Source organism: Felis catus, chromosome A3 (genome assembly GCF_018350175.1).
Source record: "Felis catus isolate Fca126 chromosome A3, F.catus_Fca126_mat1.0, whole genome shotgun sequence".
NCBI classification, from domain to species: Eukaryota; Metazoa; Chordata; class Mammalia; order Carnivora; family Felidae; genus Felis; species Felis catus.
The window spans coordinates 28,470,128-28,487,101 of record NC_058370.1 but is presented as its reverse complement, the minus strand read 5'-3'; the positions used below and the strand labels follow the sequence as shown (position 1 = coordinate 28,487,101).

At 49.5% G+C, this 16,974-nt stretch overlaps 1 protein-coding gene across 2 annotated transcripts in view; it reads left to right on the top strand.

Moving 5' to 3' along the window:
* Positions 1–4,428: 4,428 nt before the first annotated feature.
* NSFL1C (NSFL1 cofactor) overlaps positions 4,429–16,974 on the top strand; it is a 22,745-nt gene continuing 10,199 nt past the window's right edge. Inside the window, exons 1-6 of one of the 2 annotated variants that reach the window (XM_023251379.2) lie at positions 4,429–4,587; positions 7,103–7,200; positions 13,262–13,336; positions 15,220–15,225; positions 15,835–16,000; positions 16,626–16,718. In XM_023251379.2, coding sequence (XP_023107147.1) covers positions 4,483–4,587; positions 7,103–7,200; positions 13,262–13,336; positions 15,220–15,225; positions 15,835–16,000; positions 16,626–16,718 — 543 coding nt within the window. In that variant the 5' untranslated portion in view covers positions 4,429–4,482. The remainder of the gene's footprint in view (positions 4,588–7,102; positions 7,201–13,261; positions 13,337–15,219; positions 15,226–15,834; positions 16,001–16,625; positions 16,719–16,974) is intronic. The other variant, XM_023251380.2, reaches the window with a different exon arrangement.

The following is a 16,974-nucleotide window of genomic DNA, read 5'->3' as shown; positions in this document are numbered from 1 at the left end:
CTCTGTCTCTGTCTCTGTCTCTGTCTCTCTCTCTCTCTCTCTCTGCCTCTTCCCCCCCTTGCACACACACTCTCTCTCAAAATAAATAAATATTTAAAAATCTAATATAAATAAATTAACAAATAGATAACTAAAGCACCAGGTTTGTGGTCATTTGTGGTCTGCAGGCACAGAGCATCTGAAAGAACCACTCGGCCTCCCAAACCTCCTGGCCTCCCGGGGCCCTGCGGGATCTGGTCCCTGCAAACCACCCCCGTCCCCAATCATCTCCCACCACCACCCCTTAAACTGACTCCGCCCTGGCACCCACCCGGGCCTTGGCCACACATTCCCTAACTCATCCAAGGCTCCCCTTTGCAAGGGCTCCCGGACTGCTCCGTCCACCGCGATGTCTCCATCCCTCTGGTGGCCCTCACGCCCCTCCCTGTTCTTTGCAGCGCTACCGTGGCCTGAAATAAACGCGTGTGCGTTTCCTTCACGACCGCCAGTTGTCTCCTCTGGAATTCGAGCGTACCGAGGACAGGAACCTAACTTTTCACCCTATGTTGCCCCTTCCATCCAGTCATAAAAAGGGGGTGAAGGCCAAGGCACTAATCAGTGCGCTGAGGATTAAAGAGCAAAGTCTGCTCTCTCAGGGCGCACCTGCTACTGGGGGAAGACAGACAACGAGCAAGTAAACGTAATAAGTAGTAACGTGTCACAGGGTGGTGAGTGCTAAAGGAATAAGAAGGCAGGTGGGCGGGGGGAGGTGCCAGAGCGAGGGACAGGAGATGTATTTTATTTAGGGTGGTCGGAAGAGTCCTCACAAAGTGACATTTGAGCAGAGACCTGAAAGGAGTGAGTACAGAGACTCGTAGATGTCTGAGGAGAGGAGCAAGTGCAAAGGCCCTGAGGCAGGAGTGTGCTTGACACGGCACCGGAAGCATAAGCACCAAGCAGATTCTTGGCACGTGTTAGACCCCTGCAATCCCCCCATCTGAGGGGGGAATAGAGGGTAGAGGTAAAGTTCACAGCCTTGGGAAGCTGCTCAGATTCAAATTCCAGTTCTCCTACTCATCTCTTGGGTAAGTTGGTTTCTCTTAGAGTGTCCCGGCTTCCTTATCCATCTGCCGGTAATGACATTAGCGTCTCCCTTCGTAGGCAGTTTTGAGAATAAAACGCATGGGTGCATGTTGGGCATTAACTGTGCCAGGCCCAGCGGATGTGGGGAGGGGGGGAACAGTGCCCAAAAGAAGTGCAGGGGGTGCTGGCAGGTGAAACAAATCATGGATAAAAGCGAAGAAGGGGGGGCGCCTGGGTGGCTCAGTCAGTTAAGCGGCCGACTTCGGCTCAGGTCATGATCTCACAGTCCGTGAGTTCGAGCCCCGCGTCGGGCTCTGTGCTGACAACTCAGAGCCTGGAGCCTGTTTCAGATTCTGTGTCTCCCTCTTTCTGACCCTCCCCTGTTCATGCTCTGTCTCTGTCTCAAAAAAATAAATAAACGTTAAAAAAAATTTTTTAAAAAAAAGCGAAGAAGGGGTGACACCTGGGTTTGAGGACTCATCCACCAGCCAAAGAACTGGAGCTTGGGGAGCTGGTCACGCACAGATCTCTCATGCCGGCAGCCGAGTGCAAGCATGACACCCGCGAGTCTCCAGGCCCCTGGGCTTCCTGGGAAATTGCAGGGCATTTCCGGTGGACACAACAATGGAAGGGGAGGGTCCACGACCAGGGCTGGTGCCTGGTGTCCCTGCAGCAGAAAGGGGAGTCTGCGCCACAAGGAAAGGTCCCTCTTCCCACATGTCCTTCTGGGACCTCGAGCAGCTGAAAAGCTGTGCTTTTTTTTAAAAAAAATTATTATTATTAATGTTTTTATTTATTTATTTATTTTGAGAGAGAGAGAAGGCATGCATGCGTGCACACATGGGGGGAAGGGCAGAGAGAGGGAGAGAAAATTCCAAGCAGGCTCATCGATCCCCTGCACCATGAGATCATGACCTGAGCTGAAATCAAGAGTCGGATGCCCAACCAACGGAGCCACCCAGGTGCCCCTGAAAACATGCTTTTAATAACCTGAACTTGGGGCACCTGGGTGGCTCCGTCGGTTAAGCGTCCGACTTTGGCTCAGGTCATGATCTCTCGGTCTGTGAGTTCGAGCCCCGCGTCGGGCTCTGTGCCGACAGTATGCACCCTGCTTGGCATTCTCTCTCTCCCTCTCTCTCTCTCTCACTCTCTCTCCCTCTCCCTCTCTCCCTCTGCCCTTCCCCTGCTCAGGCTCTGTCTCTCTCAAAATAAATAAACATTTTTCAAAAATAACTTTATTTCCACCCACTTACTTTGTAAGCAACACATTTACAATATTTTAATTACACATAAAACAGCCCTGTACGTGGAGTCAAGCACCTGATTCATTTATACCTGAGAATTGAAATACAGATCATTTTATTCCAAATTACTTCCTCTTTATCTCACCAGTGAGGGCATGATGTTGATTTTTTCAATATGTATAGGTCAGTTTTATGATCTATGAATTCCACTGAAGGTATAAAGGGGTGATAGGAAATATTTTTTATGAAAAAGGGGTAGGGCGCCTGGGTGGCTCGGTCAGTTGAGCATCCGACTTCAGCTCAGGTCACGATTTCATGGTCCATGAGTTCGAGCCCCACAGCGGGCTCTGTGCTGACAGCTCAGAGCCTGGAGCCTGCTTCAGATTCTGTATCTCTCTTTCTCTCTGGCCCTCCCCCACTTATGCTCTGTCTCTCTCTCCCTCTCTCAAAATAAATAAATAAATAAAATTTTTCAAAGGGGGCGAGGTGGGTCAGAGAAGGCTTTGAATGCCAGGCCGGCCCAGCTCCCATACCCCCTCTTTAAAAGTAGGCCCTGCAGCCCAGAGAGGGCAGAGGCCTGGCCTGGCCACCCGGCTTGTCTGGGAGAGCCTAGTCGCAACCATGATGAATACTGAGGACAATGTCTTTGCAGCCGCCACACTTGGGGAAGGCACGTTTATGGGTCTGAGGGCTCAGGCCGTTTCTCCCCACCGTGAAAGCACCTGTTTTATGGAAAGGAAAAAGTTTTATTTACTGGAATTGGATCACATACCACAGTCAGCTCAACACTCATCAGGGGTCTGCCTGCTTGACCTTGAATTTCATTCATGCACTCCTTCATTAATTCAGCAAAGGATCACTAAGTGGCTATTTAGTGCCAGCAACTACAGATCACAGGAGATAAAATGACAGCTAAGCAGAGGGCTCAGAAAGTGTCAAGCATTACTCTGAGCAGTGCACCCTGGATCCTCACACATCCCTCTGAAGGACTGTAAGGAGCTTCACTTACTGCAAGGAGCTTCATTTATCAAGACACGGAAACTTGGAAACGTAATATACCCAAGATCATGCAAGCGGGAATATCTGGGCTTCAACCCCAGGCTCAGTCCAGAGTGCATGCTGATAAGCCATATCATGCTGGAGACAGCCAGAGCCTCTGCTGTCACAGGGATGGTGGCCTTTGAGGAAGGCTGGCACTTGACATGGCCTCACAGGGCATGCACAAGGATGTCTGATGGAGCCCAGGGCTGTAGAAAGGCCTCCTTGAAGAGGGACTATCTAAACTAAGAGGAGGGGGTGTGCCGAGGCTGACAAAGGGAAGGAAAAGAGAAGAGAATCCCAGGCCCGGGGCCAAGAGGCAAGAGGGCAAAGGAGCTGCGGGCCCAAAACACGAGATTGTGTCTCAGAAGGTGCCCTTGAAGCCTGAAGAAAGTGGGAGAGCACCTTGCACACCAGCAAAGGAAAAGCATTCCAGGAAAAGGGAGTCGCGGATGGCAAGGCTCTGATGCAAATGCACGCCTGGCACACCGAGAAAGCAGCAAGAAGGGAGTGTGCCTGAAACCGAGGAATTTAGTGGAAAGCCTGGGCGATGAGACGGAGAGGCTGACACGTTTCACATGGGTCTTGCAGGCCATGAGATTGTGTCTGGTAGGCGGAGTGAGATGGGGTGGCACGAAGCGTTGGGAGCGGAGGATAACCTGTTGCTCCAGATCTATTTCTCTAGAATGTGGACCAGAGGGCAGGGACTTTGTTTTGTTCCTGCCTATCCCCAACCCTGGAAGAGCACCAGGGTAATCGGTAAATACGGAAACAAGTAAGTGAATGAACGAGTCCATAAGTGAATAAAATGAAGGGATGAGCCAATGAATAATTGTGAATCGGACTCCTTGGGAGATCTCTTATTCCACGAAGGCATGGAGATGCGCCCCGCCGCCGCTCATCCTCCGCCGGGCTTCCAACCCCGTCCTTAGGCTGCAAGTCCGCGCCGCGGCCGCCAGAGGGCGCGGAGCCGGGGGAGTTTCCCGCACGGAGGACTTTGCGTGAGGCACCGCATGGGGCGGGGCCTGCGGGCGGGCGCCGCTCGGCTGGGCCGGGTCGACCGGTGGGCGGAACGCGGCTGCGGGGCTGAGGCTGTGCGGCGGCGGGCGGAGCGCTTCGGGCGGCGCACAGAGCGAAGATGGCGGCGGAGCGGCAGGACGCGCTGAGGGAGTTCGTGGCGGTGACTGGGGCCGAGGAGGACCGGGCCCGCTTCTTCCTCGAATCGGCCGGCTGGGACCTGCAGGTAGCGCCGCGGGGCCGGGTGCGTTGGGCCGGCCGGGGGGCTGCGGGACGCGGGCGTCTGGCGCACCAAGCCGGCGGTGGCCGAAGCGCACAGTCATCCCGCCGGGCTGCGGCCCGACCCAGGCCTCGGGGTCCGGGGGCCGCTTGCCACGCGTCGCCGGCTCGGCCTGGGCGTGGGAAAAGGCGGGCCAGCCCCGGCCCTGCTCTGCGGGCCCCGGCACCCCCCTCTGCCTCGCCCGCTGGCGGGGTCAGCGAGACTTCGGGCGCTGCCGCGACCCGCGTGGAGAAGGGAGCTGGGGGCGTGGCGGCCGCGCCGAGGCTCGGCTGAGGGCCTGGCCGGTGGGAAGGACCGGGTCCTGGGGGGAGCTGCGGTGAGGCCGAGGCCGAGGGGGGTCGTTCATTTCCATTTCCGCCGCCCCGGCAGCCGGTAGAGGGAGAAGCCCAGCCCCGCAGTTGGCCCACGCCCCCTCCTACCTAAATTGCTGGGAGAAACTGCCTCCGAGGTGGTGGCGCCAGCTTGGGGCCTGTGTCAATGTCTGTCTTAGCTCATCTGTACAGTGGGAGTCTCGAGGAGTTTATCGTCTAGTTCGCTGGCACGTATTAAGTATTCATTAAATGTTTGTTAGCTAAGTCACGAAGATGAGCTACACGAGGGAGGGTTTTTTTGTAAACTGTTGAATCCCCAGTGCGGAGCGCAGGTCGTGGCTCATCGTAGACGCTCGGCAATTAATTATAGAAAGAATGGCGTAAATGGCATTGGCCAGCCTGCGTCTTAGGTAGGTGATGATGATTAGTGATTTCTTGAATCCTTACGGTGGAGCCAGGTGCTCTTCTAACTGCTTTCCGTGCCGGAAGTTATTTAATCTTTGCATTTTGCAGCTGAGGATTAGGGAGGTTAAGTGACTTGCGTGAGGCCTTGCTAGTTACCAAGTGGGAACAATAGCATTAGAACTCAGTTCAGTCCGATTCCAGAGCCCAAGCTCTGAACCACCAAGGGCCAGGCACTTTACATGTGATGCTGTGTTTAATCCTAGCAACATTGAGGTAAAGAAGACTAACCAGCTCCGTTGTATAGATGAGGAATGGGAGGCTCAGAGGGCAAGTGACATGCCCGAGGTCCACAGCCAGTTAGTAGTGAGGTTGGGATCTGAATTGGGTCTGACTTCACCCACTTAAATTGCTTCCCCAAAGTAAAAGAGTTAGGTACAGCATCGCACCTGTATGCGTGCATGTGGACGCGCGCACACACACACACACACACACACACAGTGTGAAGTTCCTGTGCAAGGCAGCCTGGAAAGCCTAGACTGATGTCACACACTTGTCGGGTCATTCAGTGCATCTCCTCACACTACAGGTAGGGAATATGAGGCTCCCACGTGCGACATGACTTGCCTGGCAGGGCCAGGACTTGAATGTAGGCCCCCCTTCCCCCACCCCCATACCAGTTCAGTGCGTGTCCTATGACAGCATACTGCCTCCTATAAGGCTGGTGATCTTGAGGACAGGAACCATGCCTCTTTCATCTGCATAGACCTAGGTGCTGGTATCTTTGTACAGAGTGATTAAATAGTTCACCATTGAGTCAGCGAGAGAAACACTCGCAAATGGCCAAAAGACTCCCGTAGACCTTCTGTATGTATAGAGCTAAGACATGCCTGTGCATGAATGCTAATGGGTCCTCTCATTCATTGTGCAGGGTTGGTGGGCCAGGTGTCCCTGTTGGATAGATGAGGAAACTGGGCCTCAGTGGGAAAGCAACAATAGCCATCTGAACTGACCTCACCGTTCCTGACTCCTGGTCGTCCCGTAAAAGCTGAGAGTAGGGGCCTGAGCAGACTGCCTGGCTTGGAACCTGGCTCCACTCCTTACGCACTGTTTAACTTTGCGCAATATTTTTCTCAGTGTCTCCGTATCCACTATAAAATGAGACAACGATAATAATTATATAGAGTTCTTTGAGGATTAAATAAGTTAACACATGTAGAGTTAATGCTCAGAACGTTGTGGCACATAAATAAATGCTCAATAAATGTACGCTGCTTTCACTGGACCACCTTTCCTGGTAATGTGAGTATGAGGAGTGTCTCCATCCCGGCCTGCCTTCTTGCCTTCTATTCCCCTTAGGATATGGAATTCGTTTCAGGTGATATGAGGAGAAATAGTTGGGCTGCTACTTTTTTTTTTTTTTTAATGTTCATTTATTTTTGAGAGGGCACAAGCTGGGGAGGGGCAGAGAGGGAGAGGGGACAGAGGATCTGAAGCTGGCTCTGCACTGACAGCAGTGAGCCCTATGTGGAGTTTGAATTCACGACAGCGAGATCACGACCTGAGCTGAAGTGAGCCGCCCAGGTGCCCCGGGCTGCTACCTTTTGATCTCATTTTCCATGGTCCCCAGATACAGACCATCTCGGAAGTGTGGGCCATACCTTCGTGACTTTGCTTGTTTGCACTCAAAGAAAATATGTCAGACGAAGGCCTGTTTAAGAACCCAGGTTACTACCTCTCTGTTTCAGATCGCCCTAGCAAGCTTTTATGAGGATGGAGGGGACGAAGACATTGTGACCATTTCGCAGGCAACCCCCAGTTCAGTGTCCAGAGGCACAGCCCCCAGGTAAGGGCCAACTTCAATTACTGCTACATGGGTGTGCTTCCAACAGTGAGGAGCAATTTCCTGACTTGATGGAGGGTTCAGGCCTGGAGATATGAGCCAATAGATTGCAGTGAGAAAGTTAGACTAACTGGTGGGAATTAGTACCTCATAAGATTTGCTCCTTTCCTGTAGAGAGGTGGACGACACGCTCAGGTGGAGTGTGGTTTATGGTCCAGGCCTGGGGGAATCCATGGAACCTACTCTGAAGATGTTTGAGAGTCTTGTATTTATCAGTGTGAGGAGTGACTCTCCATCTCTGGAAGTTTTTTTAAATGCCTATTTCTTTTTGAGAGAGCGAGGGAGAGTGAGTGGGGGAGGGGACAGAAAGAGAGGGAGACACACAATCTACGGCAGGCTGCCTGAGCTGTCAGCACAGAGCCCAACATGAGGCTCGAACCCACGAGTGGTGAGATCGTGACCTGAGCCGAAGTCAGACACTTAACCGACTGAGCCACCCAGGCACCCCCTCTGGAAGTTTTTAAGTAGAAAGCAAAGGACTTCCTCTCTGGGGTGCTGTAGATGGAAAAGATTAGATAACTTTAGAAGGGCTCTTTTGATATTTTTGGTAGGTAATTTTCATTACCCTATTAAGAAGTCTTAGAGAAAATAAACCTGTGTTGCCCACTCTTCCCCAGATTGATGAAGGGAAGACCTTATTAGGTGAACCAGAGTTGACCTTCATGATCCTGTTTGCATCCCCTATCCCAGACACCTGGCTGCAGGGTTCCCATGGCGGACCGCTGCTATGATCTGCAGAGTAAGACAGTGCTGATCGTCCAGGAGACAGGCAGGGCCTCTTACTACAAAGGTGTCTGAACCACAGCTCCCCTCTCTGCTCCAGCCTGATTTGTCTCTACTCTCTGGTATACGTTTTCACCAGGAAAATTTGTGTGGTTTTTTTTTAAATCAGCCCCAGAATACAGATGGAGTGTTTCTTTGACAGTGAAATGGTAAATTTTGTTTCTCTCTAAAGGCATCCAAGCTTTAAACTACATTTCTTCCCTCTGAAGAAGGAACTCTAATCCCAGACCAGATTTTGTTGCTTCCTTAACTTGTTTCCCTCTCTCCCACGTCCAGAGAAAAGAGGTAGTAGTAGGCAGTTGATCTTTTAATTATTCACAGGGGCTGACCTGTAAGGTGTGGGTGATGGCTCATCTGGACGTTACTGCCTGGAACGTGGTTGTTAGGAAGATGGCTGATTTCCTGGGTATGAGTCTTTTACAGGCCCCCCAGGTTACTGGTGGGACATCAGCGTGTCCGACATACAGAGGGGGGCCTCTGGTGAGATGTTCACATCTCGCTCCTCTAGTAGCCCCAAAGTCCTGTCAAGACCGTGGTTCATCAGAGCATAGGCCTGTGAGCCTGACTGCCTGCATTCCAGTCCCAGCTCTGCTACCTGGGAGCTTTGAGACCTTGAACGGTTTACTGAGCATCTCAGTCCCTCGCTTTTCCTCACCTATCAAATGGGAACAATAGCAGTGTCTACCATGGGGAGATTAAATGAATTCATAACTTACGAAGCACTTCGAACATAATACATATTAGCTGCTGCTGTTGTCATGTTTTTATTATCAGCATCCATTTTTGTCTTCCTCATTCTTTTTTATGTGTTCCCTGGCTCTTTCCACAACAAATTCGTAGATTGAAAAGTAGACTTACTAGTAAAGCAATCAAGGAAATGGAGTTTAATGTTAAGACCGAGGCACGTGCAGGCCTGGATGCCTTGCTTTGTTGCTTTGGGGAAGCCGAGAAAGAGAGGGAGGGCATGGTTTGATGTCATTGTCCTTGTCTGGAAGGAAAGCACTGAGTGCACTCTCAGGAGAAGCCATGCTTTACAATAGCGCCTCAGAGGAGTTCTGTGTGGACCTGCCTCCGCCCCCACCCCAACTGACCTGTTGCAGGACGCTTAGCCTGCCCCCGGCTTGCCCCACTCCACCCCACCCCCCACCATCCTCCTCAAGTACTCTTTCGTGTCCTCACCATTCCTTGGAGCCACACTCAATTAGCAAGGTCCTGCTCTGATTCTAGAAGGGGGTTCTTAATGTGGAGGCCCTGAACCCCCAGGATAAGTCTGCAACGGATGTGAGAAGGTTTATAAATTACCTGAAACCACCGGCCAGATTGTGTGTCTTTTCTGGCAAGGATATCCATAGCTTTTAACAGATTCTCCAAGGTCTATGGGACATAAGAGGTTAACACTGCTACAAGATAGTCTAAACTCCTCGATAGTAACAGCTGTCATTTATTGAGCACTTGCCAGGTGCCGTGCACTGGGTTGAGCCTTTACATGTACATCTCTTTAGTCCTCACTACAACCCTGTGTGTGGGTATTGTCCCTGTAGCCATTTTACAGATGAAAATACTAAAGCTGGGCATCTTCCCAAGATGCCCAGTGAGTAAAACAAGGATTTAAATGCAGGTCTGTTTCTGTTTCCAGCGTCCCCTTCGTGGACATGCAGCGTCCTCCCGAGTGAGCCCTGAGCCTACCTTCCTAGTCTTACCCTCGTTTCTCACATCCTTATTCCAACCAAACCGATCTCTTTGGTGTCTTAATTTGACCTCCTTTTCGGTTCTCCTGCTTCTGTTTGAGCCTCTCACCTGACTGGGTGGGCCTGCTGTCTTGCTTTCTACCTGTCCAAACCCCGTGGGTCCTTCTAGGCTTAGCTCTGTGCCCGCCTTCTCTGTCGAGAGCATCATCCCCAGCCCGTGGGCAACGTGCCATAGTCCCGTCCCGTTCCTCAGGAATCCAGGCCACCTATGATTTGTTCACTTTGACCCATATCCACATACTACTCGGTGACATCACTCGTGGGCTGTCTTGAACTCTTCTCCTAATATTTAACTTTTTGTCCCTCAGTAAATTATAAGTTCCTGGAAGTGGGAGAACTGGGATTTCAGGAGCACCCACCATCCGTCTGGCTCTGCCAGATACTCTTACCCACGTTGTCATGCCTCAACAACTTTAGAAGTAGGTAGGGTGCTTGTCAGTTCACAGGTCAGGGTGCTGGGTCTTACAAAGATTGAGTAACTCCCAGCTGCTGGTATGGCAGACCCAAGGCCAAGTCTGTGTAAATCTGGAGCTGCTTCTGCCACACGCTACTCCCTGTCCAGCTCCTCCCACCCCTGTACCTAGCGCAGCAAGAGATAGCGGTGAGTTTCTTCCTTTTCTTCTTCTTCTCCCAACTAAACTGTGCTTTCTGAGGATGTCTGGGGCTGCCATTTTCTGATTCTCTAAAACTGTACTATCCAGTGTGGGAGCCAATAGCCTCATGTGGCTGTCTAGATTATTTAAAATTAAATAAAACGAACATTCAGTTATTTATGTTAATCACATTTCAAATATTCCATAGGTCACATGTGACCGTGACTTTCGTACTAGACAGCACAGGTACAGCATTTCCATCACTGTGGAAAACGGATCTGACAAAGGACTTTTGTGGCACTTCAGGGTGCCAGGGTACCTGGGAGATAGAGTCTGGGTGCTAAAATTTCTGAGACATTTTGCCACTTTGTGGAGGACACAGGACAAAGTGTTCTAAAATCGGTGGTGTCCCCTTGACGTTCATGCTATAAGGTAACTCTCCGAGCGCTACTCCACAGCGGCTCTCAGATCTGAGCGTGTGCGGCACAATTGGAGAGCGCTTCAGACGCAGGGTGCCAGGCACTCTTCCCCGAGTTTCTGACTCAGGAGCTCTAAGGCAGGCCTGGGGGTTGGCATTTCTAACAGTCTCTCCAGTAATGCTCATGCGCTCGGTCTAAGGACCGGCACTGGGAGAACCACTGCTCGAGCACAGCACTTGAAATGTGCTGCACCGTGGGGTCGGTGCTGTGATTGTCCCCATTTTCACTTGGGAATGGGAAAACTTAGAGCGCTTCGCTAGCATGCCCAGGATCCCAGGGTGGGAGGCTCAGTTGGGATCAGAACCGGGTATGTGGACACCAGAGTCTGTGTCAGAGTCCGGATGTAAGAACTTTTGGAGAAAAACCTGTAGGCAGAGCAAGTGGTTTGCTCAAGCATGTGTACGTGTGTGTATTTGAATGTGTTAACAATGGGGCGGGGGTGGGGGGGGGGGGCTTTTTTCCCACGGATGCTAGGCCGAGCATCTGTGGAAAACTCCCCCTGGGAAGGTTAATGAGTGGAATTAGCCTTTTGGGGCACTGGTGCACATCTGTCACTTGGATCCTTTTGAACCATGTCGTAGAGAGCATCCAGGAATGCCCAGGAGATTGCCTCAGCTAACTCAAGCAGGGAGTGTATTTGCTACATTAATTGGTCTTTGTTCTCTCATTTCTAGTCGATGCAACTTCAAAGCCTTGTTCTGTCCTCTGATTATCTCTTTGGTATAAATTTTCAAGGCGGATCTGCAGCTTTTCTCTAGAAAATAACTCCTCGAGGCTTCTTGGTCTAGCCTCACTAGACCTGTATTCCCCTTCTTCTTATAGAGACGTTACCTTCTTACTCTAAGAAATACCAAAAGTGTTTGTATCAAATGCCTCCTCCTTGAAAAACTAAGTTCCTTGAGGACAGTCTAAGCTAGGAAAAAAGTGGCAGTGTCAAACAATGTCAGAAGAGGAAGGTGACCCTTCTCACGCCCGTTTTTAGTGTACCCTCTCCAACCCCACACACAGCTCTGCTTTTTCCTAAACACCAATAAAGACTCTTTCTTGACTAGCCTGTAGCAGAAGCAGAGGCCTCCACCCACATAATCATTTCCTTTTCACTTGTTGATAGCTCACCCTTCCTCGAATGTGTTACTCTGCGTGTGTGCGTATCCCTCTTTCTTGCAGTGCGCTGCTGCACCCCTTCTCCCACCAGCCCTTGCCCTTTATCCACCTGACAGTCCTCATTCTTCAGCACTCAGTCCAAATGTCCATTTTGCTGGGAAACTTGTCTTGATGTTCCCGCATCCCCACCCCATGAGGGATAGGACATTCTGTACCCACACATCCCATGTGCCCCAGCCCCCATTTAGCAGAGGGTTTCCTGGCCCAGGGGCCACAATGAGCCTATAAGCAACTCAAGAATAAGAACTTTTGGGGCGCCTGGATGGCTCAGTGGTTGAGCGTTTGACTGTTCATTTCGGCTCAGGTCATGACCTCACGGTTCAGGAGTTTGAGACCCGCATCAGGCTGTGCACTGACAGCACAGAGCCTGCTTGGGATTCTCCATCCCCCTCTCTGTCCCTCCCCGGCAGTATATATACACTGTCTCTCAAAATAAAGAAATAAAGTTAAAAAAAAAAAAAAAAAAAAAAGAACTAGGTCTGATCATCTTTATAGACCTAGTATCCAGTTGAGTGCCTAACACATAAGCATCTCTCAGTATTTAAAAATTAAATGATGAGGGCTGCCTGGCTGGCTCAGTTGGTGGAGCCTGTGACTCTTGATCTCAGGATTGTAGGTTCAAGACCCTCATTGGGTATGAGATTACTTTTAAAAAAATAAAAATCTGGGGCGCCTGTGTGGCTTGGTCGGTTAAGCGTCCGACTACGGCTCAGGTCATGATCTCACACTCCATGGGTTCAAGCCCCGCAACGGGCTCTGTGCTGACAGCTCAGAGCCTGGAGCCTGTTTCAGATTCTGTGTCTCCCTCTCTCTCTGCCCCTCCCCTGTTCATGCTCTGTCTCTCTCTGTCCCAAAAATAAACGTTTAAAAAAAAATTTGAAAAAAATAAAATAAAAATCTGTAAAATAAATAAAAATTAAATGATGAAAATAGTAAGTTTTTAAATTAGTACACACCCAAACTGTTGCCCTCTCCTCCCCCTAGGAGAGCTTAAATTGGGACTCCATTTTATTTCGTGATAGCCCTTTCTAATTTATTAGTAGTCCTGTGGACTTTGAAGAAGTAAATGCCACGTTATTTTGCATTTAGACTTAGAAAGGCTAACCCTCGTTCACATAGATCTTCTTCTGCCCCACCAAAAATATCTAATCCCTATGTTTTCAACTCCTTAGCAGCTGATAACGGGAGTTACTTTTAGTTCTCCCTGAGGTCATTTTGCTCCTTTCTGTGTCTCCAGCGATAATAGGGTGACATCCTTCAGAGACCTCATTCATGACCAAGACGAAGAGGAGGAGGAAGAGGAGGGCCAGAGGTGAGTCTTTGTTAGGGGGCACAGTCCACGGGAAAGTTCATGATAATGTGTAAATCATCTAGAAGGACCCAAAAGGATAATGTGCTCAGTTCTCATTAGCCATTACTACTGTGGGCTAGTCTAGGTGGGTTATATCCTAGAAACAGTCTCCCACTCCCTGTAGCTTAGAAGTGATCCCTTTCCCCTGTTACTATTTTTTTTCTTTTGGGGTGTTTTGGGTTTGTTTTTCTATTTTTAACTATTAATACATATTTGTTGAGGAGTATTAAGGGAAGGGAAACAAACTGATAAAAAGGAAAAAAGTTGTTCTTTATACTGCAACCTAGTGCTAACCAGGTATCAGCATTTTGGGTGTATATTTTTCTAGCTTTTTCTTAATTAAAAAGGCAGTATATCGCATAATGAACCAGAGTAAAAGCTTATCAATGTATTTTTTCTCCAACACACACACACACACACACACACACACACACACACACACACACACACCCACACCCACAAATACACAAATACTGTCTGTCTGTTTTTAACCATTATGAATGTTATAATAAAAATAGTGCCCATTGTAGAAGAAACAGAATAGTGTACTGAAAAAAATATGACATCCACCTTTTGGTAACTGGAGTTAACATTTTGGCATAGGTCTGTTCAGTGTTCTATATATAACTGTGCTTTGTTTTGTATTTTACATGGTGTTGGTCAGGTAATTTTGTGTCTTGGTTTTATTGGATTAAGGCTATATATTCAGTACTTCTCCGTGCCATTAAGATTCTTCGTTAGTGTTTTCAACAACTATAATAACTCATCAAATGGGTTGTCCAACATTTAAGTTGTTTACAGTTTTTTTTACCACTAAATATCAGTGCTTTGAACATCTCTGTGTATTAATCTTTGACTGCCTTTCAGATTATTTTTCTTAGTGGAGTTTCTAGACATGAAAGGGACAAGGGAGTGAATATTTTTAAGCACTTGATTACACGCTCTCAGTTCACAAGCCAAGGCTTTGAGATTCTATGATAAAGACCACCGAGCAGAACTTCATCTGCAGCCTCATTTCACGGGTTTTAGTTCCCCATGGGCCCTGCCTCGGTCTGTCAGACATTCCTAAGGAACATTACAGTAACCATTATAGAAATGTAATTATCTCATCATGGTCACTCTTTGGGAAGTGGGCTGAGAAATTACATGTGTTCTATTCTCTGTTTCATCCATATAGTGACCTTTACACTGCCTCACAGCCTTCTTTTTAGATACATTCAAGGTTCAGAGTTTTACACTCCTTGAGTGAAAGGCAATGCCATCAAGTATGTGAATGCCCAACTCCTAAATGGCCGCTGCCTCCTTTTCCTGTCCTGTCACATCCTCCAGGTGATGACCTTCCTTTATTTCACATCCTGATTACCTCCTCGGCCCCTCAGCATTTCAGACCTGATGACATTGGTGCTGTCATCCTTGTCAAGGCCTGTGGCTTGCCTTGCATTCAGTGGGGAATGTCAGGAAATAGAAGGCTGAGACTAATTTTGTAGGTTCTGAATGTCCCTACTTAGCGACATGCTGTTGACCTGGCAGTGAATAGGAGTGATGAGCCAGGCTGCGTGAGTACTGGTTTTCAGAACCGGCGTAAAAACTGCTAACTCCATCTCAAGCTGTGCTTGGCCCATTGCAGAGCCTGGTGTGGGTATCTTGGGGCTGGCATTTAGCTTTCCCTGACCTTCTTCAGTGCCCTCTTCTCATTGCCCCCGGTGTACGTCACAAGAATAGCGAGGTGAGGCGAGGCTCGGGTGAGCTCTCGGTGCTGTATCACACCACCTTACACGTGTGCATTACTCTGCTTATTCTTTTGCATACATCCGCTGATTTGAACCTCATGGCCCTGACTTAAGGAGCAGGTAGGTAGGGCATGTGGTCCTTCCCTCCTATTTCAAAGATACGGAAAATGACATGCAGGGCAATGCACTGGCTTGCCCGGGGTCACTCAGCAGCAGGGCCGACACTGGAGCCTGGCTGCTTGTACTAACGACGCCACTGCCACTATTAACCCAGAGCTGTTAGTGGTAGCTGCTTCTGACTGTGACCACAGTTGCTATCTCCTAGAAAGGTGCCGGCCCCTGGGTGAATAATTCCCAGCTGGGACTCTTTCTGGAGCTGGCATGCTGTCGTGCATGCCTGGAATGCCCTTCCCTGGTTTCTTCACCTGATAAACTTGTCCTCATCCTCATCCTCAAGATTCAGCCCAGAAGACATTCTTCTAGGAAGCCTTGATTGTCCTCCATAGCTCAGTGCTCCAGAGCATCCCTTACTGACCTCCATTGCTGTTCACACTGCATTATGCCTGCCTGCCTGCTTACATGTTTCCCCAACTAGACGGTAAATTCCTTGAAGATGGGCGTTGCACCCATTATTGCCTCAGTGTGCCTAGCACCCAGCCCGGAGCCTGGCATGCGCTCTATTCATGTTTTCCAAGCGTGTTTAGTGTTAGACATGTATTTTCTGCACAGGTTTTATGCTGGGGGCTCAGAAAGAAGTGGACAGCAGATTGTTGGCCCTCCCAGGAAGAAAAGTCCCAACGAGCTGGTGGATGATCTCTTTAAAGGTGCCAAGGAGCATGGAGCTGTGGCTGTGGAACGAGTGACCAAGAGTCCCGGAGAAACCAGTAAACCGAGAGTGAGCACAGGGGATCATTGTCTGTGTCCACAGGACTCTGGTTCTGGAGACTGGGAGGAGCCCTTCCTCACCCCAGTAGTGACTGAATTTGTTTTTGTTTCGTCTTTTCTTTTATTGCTCACTTGCTCTTGTATCCAGAAGAGCGGTGCACTTTCTCTCACCTTGTAACATGAGATCAAGATTTGGGGCAACTTTCAAGCCTGTGGCCTGTGGGCTGGAACAGGTCCTGCAGACATGTTTTATTTGGCCTAAACCAACTTGACTTATTTAGTATTTTGCTTTATTTTGTTTTAATTGAATTGTAGTGAATTGAATTGATGTGTTACGTAAATTCTACATTTCTGTCTTCTTTGGGAATGTCAGAAAGTCTTTGCTATTATCTTGCACCCAGATTCCTACGTGGCCATGATTAAGTAGAGCTTAGTAGCAGCTGTTCCCTTTAGCCAAGCAGCCCCCCCCTCCCCCTTCCCTTTCAGTTCTCACCATTCCTGGCCACTTAATTCATCTACCATACTGCTTGGCCCTGTAGCTGTGAGTTCAGTACCAGAGAAGGTGCACCTAGTAGGTAAGATCATTGTATCTGAGGGCCCCACACCTCAAGTGTTTATCAACGTGTCTTTTACAGCCTTTTGCAGGGGGTGGCTATCGCCTTGGGGCAGCACCAGAGGAAGAGTCTGCCTATGTGGCAGGAGAAAGGAGGCGGCATTCCGGCCAGGATGTGAGTGCGCATCTACCTTCCTTAGGGGAGCTCAAAGCGTGTTCTGCCAGTTTTCAGAAGGGATTGGTCACATGTTATGTGTGAACCAGCAGCCTCTGGAAAGGAAGAGGCAGTGCCATCACTGTGGGCCAGGAGTGGAGAGGCTCACTTGACAACAAAAGTCAGCTCTCATCTGGCTGGGCAGGGGCACTCGAGAGAAGGAGTGAGCAGAGGGGATGGGCAAACGAAGGAGTTTTCTGAGCATTCCATGCATGTT